We start from the raw sequence: 9,540 nt of genomic DNA on the forward strand, positions 1-9,540 counted from the left end.
CACACACATTTTAATGTTTTATAAGTATCAAGGAATCATTTAATTAAAAATGTCAAGGAAGTGAACATAGGAAGAAAGCCAAAATATGAGGCCTTCATGTCTTCAACTAACAAGTAAACTCCAGTCATTATATACTAAGGTGAACAAAGTTAATGTCATAAACATTACTAATCATCACAGTGTATATCTTAAAATGTAAGTGAATTTGATTTCTATGGCATTTTCTAATAAATTACATTTTGCACTTAAAATGAATAAATAAAAATAAAAATCTTACCCCCAAATGTCAAGGTACAATAGCAAGTAAAGGAACTGCACTGGAGAGACAAATGCTATACCTCCATTTTAGCCCTAATTTGCTATGCTACAACATAGTTTTAGGTTCTGTTTTGTTTTTAACATACACACATATCCACAGTCACAGGAATAGTAGTAGTAGTAAGGAGTACAGACTTTGAACTCAGAGAAAAATAAATTTTAATCCATACTCTGACACTCTGCTACGTGATCTTGGACAAGTTAGCAGCTCTATGCCCTAATTTCCTATCTATAAATGGGGACAATAGTGCCAAGTTAAGAGGATTATTGTGGATTTAAATTTTAAAATGCAAGGACTTGTCACAGAACCAGATACATAGTAAGTAATCAATAATGTTAGCTATTCGTGTTAGAGCATAGTACTAGAATCACAATTATCATTCAGAGATGGAACTATGATGGTCTGAAGTGCTCCTCTTTCAGACTACTGCCACCGTACGAACAATGTTTTAGTACTAACACTAAATGAAAGAGAAATCATTTCAATTGAAGAATCAAATAGCTTGATAAAAATATTCTACTTTTTGGGCGCCTGGGTGGCTCAGTTGGTTAAGCGACTGCCTTCGGCTCAGGTCATGATCCTGGAGTCCCGGGATCGAGTCCCGCATCGGGCTCCCTGCTCGGCAGGGAGTCTGCTTCTCCCTCTGACCCTCCCCCCTCTCATGTGCTCTCTCTCTCTCTCATTCTCTCTGTCTCAAATAAATAAATAAATAAAATCTTTAAAAAAAAAAATATTCTACTTTTTTGCTATAGTATTTTTTTTTTTAAAGATTTTATTTATTTATTTGACAGAGAGAGACACAGCGAGAGAGGGAACACAAGCAGGGGGAGTCGGAGAGGGAGAAGCAGGCTTCCCGCGGAGCAGGGAGCCCGATGTGGGACTGGATCCCAGGACCCTGGGATCATGACCTGAGCCGAAGGCAGTCGCTCAACCGACTGAGCCACCCAGGCGCCCTTTTTTGCTATAGTATTAAAAACAACAGGATGAAAAGTCCTGTGCTAGGGTCAGAGACCTCTGAGTTCTCAATATTTAATTATATAAAAATATGATATCTTGAAAACCCAAAGCACTCTCTACCACCTTGGCCTACAGATTAGATTGGGAAAACAAGAAGGGATTGGGCTCCCAAAGTGTAGAGCTAATACAAAAGGTCTCAGGAGCCCATTTTTCTTCTAGAAAATATCCATAGCAATGTACAAAGATTAGGGAACTCTATAATATATAAAGTTTAAAGCCCTCCTAGAAGATCTTGGGCTGGCCTAAAAAAAAAAAAAAAAAAAAGGTAAAGGAAATAAATGCTCCTAAACAGCTGAATAAAAAGGAATTCCTATATTCCCTTTAGTATGAATCTCTGATTTAAACCTCAGGAGGTCCTAAAGGCCCTCAGAACATCTTCATGGTGCCAGATAGCTCTCTGCAGATGACACACCTCTCTCGGGGGCATTAGACACTTCCTCCAGAGGAAAACACAGCTGTTAAGACTTCCCAACTCTGGAAAAATACTGATGGTGAGAAATCAGAGGAAAAATAATGTTACATTTGGGAAAAACTTCAGAGGAAGAAAGGTGTAAGGCAAAGCAAAAACAAATGGAAAGAGCTTTGTGAAATTCAACTGAAACCAATGGACCAGGTAGTCTATCAAAACTTCTCTAAAATACTGGAGTAACTAAGCAGCACTGGGGATGGATTCTAGAAAGACATTAGAGATACTCAAAAAGGGGGAAAGAAGCAAACAATTCTCAGATTTGAATCTGAATACAGAATTTATCCAAAAAACACTAGAAAATTCTCACTAAGTCTATGTAATAGATATTTATCTGTCAAATAAACCACAAAAGACACTTACCTCCCTTTTTTTAGCTTCATTTGTGCTATACTTTGGAAAGAGGTAGGAAAAAATATTTCCACAGCAACAGGCAACATGTACTAGAGGACCTTCTTTTCCTAAACTCAAACCGGATGCCACAGCCAGTACTAATGTGATGGTTTTAATCATTAAAGTCCATTTTCCCAAGTAACCTCTGATGATGAATCCACTTAAAATAGTTTTAATCTACAAAGAAAAGATTAAGACAGCTTAATTTCCTTTAAGAAACAGGAAAATTTAACTAATTTAAGTTACTCTCTTGTTTTACTCACAAAACCACCTTGCAAATATTTTTGGTTAACCATGGAACAATTCACAATTTTTCAAAAGCTTTAACTATTATGCTACATAATAAATCTATATCATATTCTAATTCTCTTCTCAAGCAAGGATTGAAGGCAACCCTATCTCATGAACAAAACTAGAATATAAGGCCATGTTAAAGGGAATACAGACCTGAATACAAGGGTTGTAATTACATAATAAGGAAAAGATAAATTTGAATATTTCTGTTGTAGAAATATAGTTAAATACATTCAGATATTCTGTGTCAGAAATTAGGATATTTTGTCTTCTCAGAGTGCTGCCATTATGTGTAATATTTTCCTACATATTAAGAAGGATAAGTGACAACAGCTAAATGCTGCATGATATTGCCCCTTATTGAAGACACTCTTAATTAACAAAACTTTAAAAATCACTAAAATTAAGTTTCAAAAGGAAATGCATTAGAAAAAGCTGATAACTTAGACAGAAAAATTAAGAGGGGAAAGAAATGAATTCCCATCACACCTTTCAATCCTAAGTATATTCTTTAAATTACACCATTCAATTCTGAGTATATTCCTTAAATTACTGATGATAAAAAATAAAACCCAAAAGTTTATACTATTGCCTCACTATGGTCAAATGTTTATTTAAAGTACAAAATGGTTATAAATATTATCTGCCAAATTCAAGAACTACTAACTTACTTAATTAAAAAATAATCATATAAAAAGAGTAAATATATTCAAATCAGGTTCATAGCAGCAAAACATCAACTAATCCATCAAAGAACTTTAGGCCACATAATACTTTTCCAGCTTTATAACTGAGTTTTCTGATATTTGTTTACTCATGTGCTAAATTAGTGGTGGAAAAAAAAAAAAATCAACCTCCCCAGTTAATGATGAAATGACTATGGGGAAGAATTTCTTGTGATGTCTACAATCAGCTTACATTTTTAAAATTTTCTTTTTTACATTACAATTTCCCCAGAAAAACAACTACTTTTTCCCCCTAAAGGCAAAAAGATCAACATCATCAAAATTACCAAATGTTTAAATGATACTAAAATATTGCATGGCTTACCTCTGGAATTCCAGAGCCACAGGCATATGGAGCAAATACTTTTACCAGGGAAACGGCAAGAAAGGCAAAACTCAAGGCCCAGAAGATGTACATTATGTAATTCATGATGTAAGAACCAGGACCCTAAAAGGCAAATCATATAGTATGAATTTAATGTATAGTGCATCCCGAATGCAAGTGCTTGCCACATAAGAAACTTGGGTGAAACTCGTAAGTTTCCTGGTTTACTTCCACAATAGTTAAAGCTTTATATGAACAATATATTTAAGTAAAATCAAAAAATATATTCATATATACAAGGAGGCTTAATCTGTTTAATGTTTTCCTAGCTTTTTCTTGATACCTAAAGTCTTGTTGCCAAAAGTCTGATACACTTTAACCTCTGCCTACCCACAAAACATATTTTGGAAATAGTTGAAGACAAAATTGCATTTGCATTTAGATCTCATTCCACTGTTCTCCTGAAGATCAAGTGAGAAACAGCATACTGCCCATGTTAGCAGCAAATATATTCTTTTTAGTTCAAAAATTCAGCTGTAACAAAATTTTTAAAACATATCCTTATATGACCGTGTAACTATATATATTATATAACATTCTAACTTTTACAATGTTCTTCATTACAGAATGTCAAGAACAGTAATCATTTAAATACTATAATGCTACAAAGAAAAATACATGGATTTCTTCAAGATATCTCCAGTTACGAGGCTTATTTTACTAAACTTTTTGATAATTTATACTTCCCGACAATCATATATTAAGCAGTTTTAATAACTTGACTTCATATTAACTTTGTGATTATATGGATCCTACTGCACTTTTCTACAATAAGAAATATATTTAATGTCATAATTGAATAGACTTGAATGTGACTATATAGTTAATTAATAAAGAGCTTCTTGAAACTTCACATTTTACTTGCTGCAATGTATTCTTCTATTTTCCAATCTATCCTATTACATTTCTTTTTTTTCTTTTAATGCAGTTGCAATCATCTAATATGTGATTAATTCTATAATTAAATGGAGACTTATTTAGCCATATCAATTATTAATTCATCTTCAGACCCAGCAAGACTTACTTCCGCTTGACCTATGATTAGTTCTGCCCATGTTTTCCACTGTGGACATTTATCCCTCTCTTCAAATGTTGTTTCATTAGATCCCCAACAACACTGTTCATGGTTGTACCACAATGCACTAAGGCAAATGCCCTCCTTTAGATCAGTCATCCAGTCAGCAGCAATGTCTATTAATCCAGCCAATGCCCCTGTAAAAACATGTTGAAGGTAGTAAAAAAAAAAAAAAAGTAAATCCATTTTTGGAGTGTTAAGAACTATCAAGTTAAGAGGGTCAAAGAAAGCTGCAGACTCCCTATACATAAAGGGTCACATAGGGAATATTATATAAATTTAAGATTTTTAAGTCTTAGGTATAAATAAGTTTATATTACTTCCAAAAAAGTACAGATGGCCACTCTTTAATATAAAATGGCTATTCTTTGTTTGAAATTAAAACTAAATACATCATTTAAATTAATTGTGATTTGTAATAAAGGTGTTTAAAGACACTAAAACATCTTTAAAAGACAGCTATCTAGCAGGAGGTTCACAAATCAGGTTATTAAAGTCAGTTTTTACTATTATGTTTCAATCTGAAACTTAATAAATATACAAATGATATCAATATCATTAAAATTTAATATCCATTAGAAATAGTGAAACTCATAACATTAATGAATTACTGTGACAGACTTTCAGTTTTTTCCTTAAATAACAGAAAATTAAATAGGCCAAGATCATTTTAATGACAGAATACAAAAAATATACAAATTTATGGTCAAAATCTAGGACCTTCTCATCATATAAAAAGATCAACAGGTCACATACACAGGGGTCACAAAATTCTTGTGCATGTCCATTAGAGGTATCAGTACTTCCCTCTATTCGCCACATACATTTTAATTTTCCTCATGTTCTTCTAGACATAATCTTCCATGGTGGAAGCTGAAAGTCATTAAAATAGTCCTTAATGTTTGTGTTCAGATCTTCAACTCCTATTTCTTAAAATCTCACACATAGGCACGTTGTGGGCACTTGATAGCATGGTAGTTGAAATGCAGACTCTTGAGCAGAACTGCCTAAATGTAAATCTTTGCCTGGCCACTCACTAGCTACATGACCTTAGTCAAGTTACTAAACCTCTCTCTGTGCTTCAGGCACCTCATCTGTAAAATGGTGGTAACCGCAGTACTTACACCACAGGACTGACATGCAGTTTACATACATGTAAAGATTTTAAGGCAGTGCATGAAGCACTCAATAAACAGTAGCTACTTATTATGATGTTAATATTAAAAGATACTTTATTGTTTATCTGGACCAAACCACGTATTTTACAGACACAGAAACTGAACCCAGAAAGATCAAACTGCACAGACACTTAACGTGACAGAGCCAAGACTAGACTCTGAAGCTTCCTGCCTCCTAGTCTTATATTTAAGATTTCTTGAAAAAAACAAAATAAATACTTTTAAAAATCCAACAGGACCTGAAAAAAACATTGTGGGAAGGAGTGGAGAATGATTTATTTTTCTGTTAACCAAAAAACGATTACATTAAAATTTTTCTTTACCTGACGCCAATCCTGTTAGTGTTACTACTAGCCATCCTGACCATGCATCATATAAGCTTTTTGTCATTTCCCATGCTGATTCTTTCTTTTTGCTGTTGATCTGAAATTAGAAATGTTTATGCTTCATTTTTCAAACCATGAACAAAAGCCACAATTCTAGAATCTAACAGTTTTTTCCAGTTACTATACACAAGACAGTAATCTATAAACTAAATCATAGGAAAGGTGAGCTTGGGGCAGAATCACTATGTCAGACAGCTGTTATACGTGTAAACCAGATGATAAACATTTACCCAGAGATCTGCATTTTTAACAAAACCTCAGGATTTGAGAGCAAGGGGTCCACAAACCACAGAGTTTGGCCTATACTGTTTTAAACTGAATCAAATTTAGCTGATACATAACTTTTATATTAACAGAAATAAGACATTATGGCTTGAAATGTCTGTCATTCCCTGACCATTTTCTAGTCCTAGCAATTAAGTGGATTATAATATTCTTTAAAAGGTAAGGCCAGTTAATAACAGTGCCCATAATAACATGCTCATAAATACAGTATAGAATAGTCATGTGAATAAAGGGCCTGCCAAAATTTGTAGGCCTATAAATATGCAGTTATGGAAAACTCTAATCCCATTTATAGGGTCCAGAAGCTCTCTTCTATCACTGTGTAAGGCAGAAGTGTCCTCTAGCAGGACAGGAACAGATTTGATTTCCAGATCTCACTCAACTAAGACACAAGAAGGCAACTCTTCCTCTCTTAGTAAGAATGTACTTTTCTTTTTTTTCTTTTTTTTCTTTTTTTTATTATGTTAATCACCATATATTACATCATTAGTTTTTTATATAGTGTTCCATGATTCATTGTTTGCGTATAACACCCAGTGCTCCCTTCAGTATGTGCCCTCTTTAATACCCATCACCAGGCTAACCCATCCCCCCACCCCCTCCCCTCTAGAACCCTCAGTTTGTTTCTCAGAGTCCATAGTCTCTCATGGTTCGTCTCCCCCTCCGAATTCCCTCCCCTTCATTTTTCCCTTCCTACTACTTTTTTTTTTCAAACATAATCAAGAAATGGGCAGAAGACATGAACATTTTTCCAAAGAAGACATCCAAATAGCCAACAGACACATGAAAAAGTGCTCAACATCAATCAGCATCAGGGAAATCCAAATCAAAACCTCAATGAGATACCACCTCACACCAGTCAGAATGGCTAAAATTAACAAGTCAGGAAACGAAAGATGTTGGCGGGGATGCGGAGAAAGGGGAACCCTCCTACACTGTTGGTGGGAGCTGGTGCAGCCACTCTGGAAAACAGTATGGAGGTTTCTCAAAAAGTTGAAAATAGAGCTACCGTATGACCCAGCAATTGCACCACTAGGTATTTACCCCAAAGATAAAAATGTAGGGATCTGAAGGGGTACGTGCACCCTGATGTTTATAGCAGCAATGTCCACAATAGCCAAACTGTGGAAAGAGCCAAGATGTCCATCGACAGATGAATGGATAAAGAAGATGTGGTATATATATACAATGGAATATCATGCAGCCATCAAAAGGAATGAGATTTTGCCACTTGCAATGACGTGGATGGAACTGGAGGGTATTATGCTGAGTGAAATAAGTCAATCAGAGAAAGACATGTATCATATGATCTCACTGATATGAGGAATTCTTTTTTTTTTTTAAAGATTTTATTTATTTATTTGAGAGAGAGAGAATGAGAGACAGAGAGCACAAGAGGGAAGAGGGCAGAGGGAGAAGCAGACCCCCTGCTGATCAGGGAGCCTGATGTGGGACTCGATCCCGGGACTCCAGGATCATGACCTGAGCCGAAGGCAGTCGCTTAACCAACTGAGCCACCCAGGCACCCTGATATGAGGAATTCTTAATCTCAGGAAACAAACTGAGGGTTGCTGGAGTGATGGGGGTGGGAGGGATGGGGTGGCTGGGTGATAGACATTGGGGAGGGTATGTGCTACGGTGAGCGCTGTGAATCGTGTTAGACTGTTGAATCACAGATCTGTACCTCTGAAACAAATAATACATTATGTGTTAAAAAAAAGAATGTACTTTTAAACCTATCCCTAACTAGCCCAAACCTCTTCCATTCTATTAGGACTGTTGCTTTTAAAAGCCATATTCTTGGGGCGCCTGGGTGGCTCTGTCAGATAAGCATCTGCTTTCAGCTCAGGTCATGATCCCGGGGTCCTGGGATCAAGTCCCACATCGGGCTCCTTGCTCAGCAGGGAGCCTGCTTCTCCCTCTGCCTGCTGCTCCCCCTGCTTGTGCTCTGTCAAATAAATAAATAAAATCTTGAAAAAATTAAAAAATAAATAAAAAGCCATATTCCCAGTCTAGGACTTCAGTGCTCAAACCGTCCCACAGTATGGCTACAGCTAGAATTCAAACATCTGGCCTATTTTAAGCCGTAAGTCCTCACTAAAAAGACTCGGTTAAGTTCTGGGTTGAATAAGGTAATTTTATACCTTCTATACTATAAGCAACTAATCACAGATACTAAGCATTCTTTAGACTCTGAAGGTAGGTTCATTTCTTTCAAAAATAATTATTAAACCCCATGTTGCTTTTTCTCAGTAACTGTAATGTTTCATATAATATAAGGTAAAAAATTGGAAATTATCTAAATGTTCATTAATACTGTACTGGTTAAGTAAATTGCAGTCCATGTAATAAAAAATTCTGCACTCACTAAAAAAGAAAGACAGATGCAGTATTATGCAGGGGGGAGAAGCAAGGTGGATGGAAGTGTGTACAGTACGCTACCATTTATCTAAGAAAAAATAAGCATTTATCATAAGAAAAAATTTACATCCTTGTATTTTTTAAAAATAAAGGGGATAAACCATACAGTTTTAAAAGTAAATCATTATTTTAAGAGGAGGGTGGCAACAGGTTAGAAGGGAAAAGGACTTTAAAACAAAATAATTTGTATGTGTGACCCTAATGGGATAAATGCTAAGAACAAAAACTATTGTAAAAAACAAACAAACAAAAAAAGAAAACACTAAAACTTTTCAGTAAGCACATCGATGGTGATAGTGTTGGTAACATTCTGAAACTTGTGTGTCTATTGTGAAGTAAATCATATGACTATATATGTGATGTTGAGATTTTGGGCATGACTGAAAGATGGTACAGATTTAAGAACTAGAGGTTAAATAAAAGCCCTGAAGTATGAGGTTATGCCTTCAGGGAAAGCATTTATGTGATTTACAAAATAAAGTTGACACCCACACATGGTACACCATTTTTACTTGAAAGACACTAAACTGGAGGGTATTACACTAAGCAAAATAAGTCAATCAGAGAAAGACATGTATCATATGATCTCACTGATA

At 35.2% G+C, this 9,540-nt stretch overlaps 1 protein-coding gene across 1 annotated transcript in view; it reads right to left on the reverse strand.

The window, feature by feature from the left end:
• CLCN3 (chloride voltage-gated channel 3) overlaps positions 1–9,540 on the reverse strand; it is a 92,344-nt gene that overhangs the window by 22,831 nt on the left and 59,973 nt on the right. Inside the window, 4 exon segments of the mRNA XM_021699008.2 lie at positions 2,166–2,372; positions 3,540–3,662; positions 4,624–4,811; positions 6,176–6,275. Coding sequence (XP_021554683.1) covers positions 2,166–2,372; positions 3,540–3,662; positions 4,624–4,811; positions 6,176–6,275 — 618 coding nt within the window.

Source organism: Neomonachus schauinslandi, chromosome 2 (genome assembly GCF_002201575.2).
Source record: "Neomonachus schauinslandi chromosome 2, ASM220157v2, whole genome shotgun sequence".
In the NCBI taxonomy this organism is placed as follows: domain Eukaryota; kingdom Metazoa; phylum Chordata; class Mammalia; order Carnivora; family Phocidae; genus Neomonachus; species Neomonachus schauinslandi.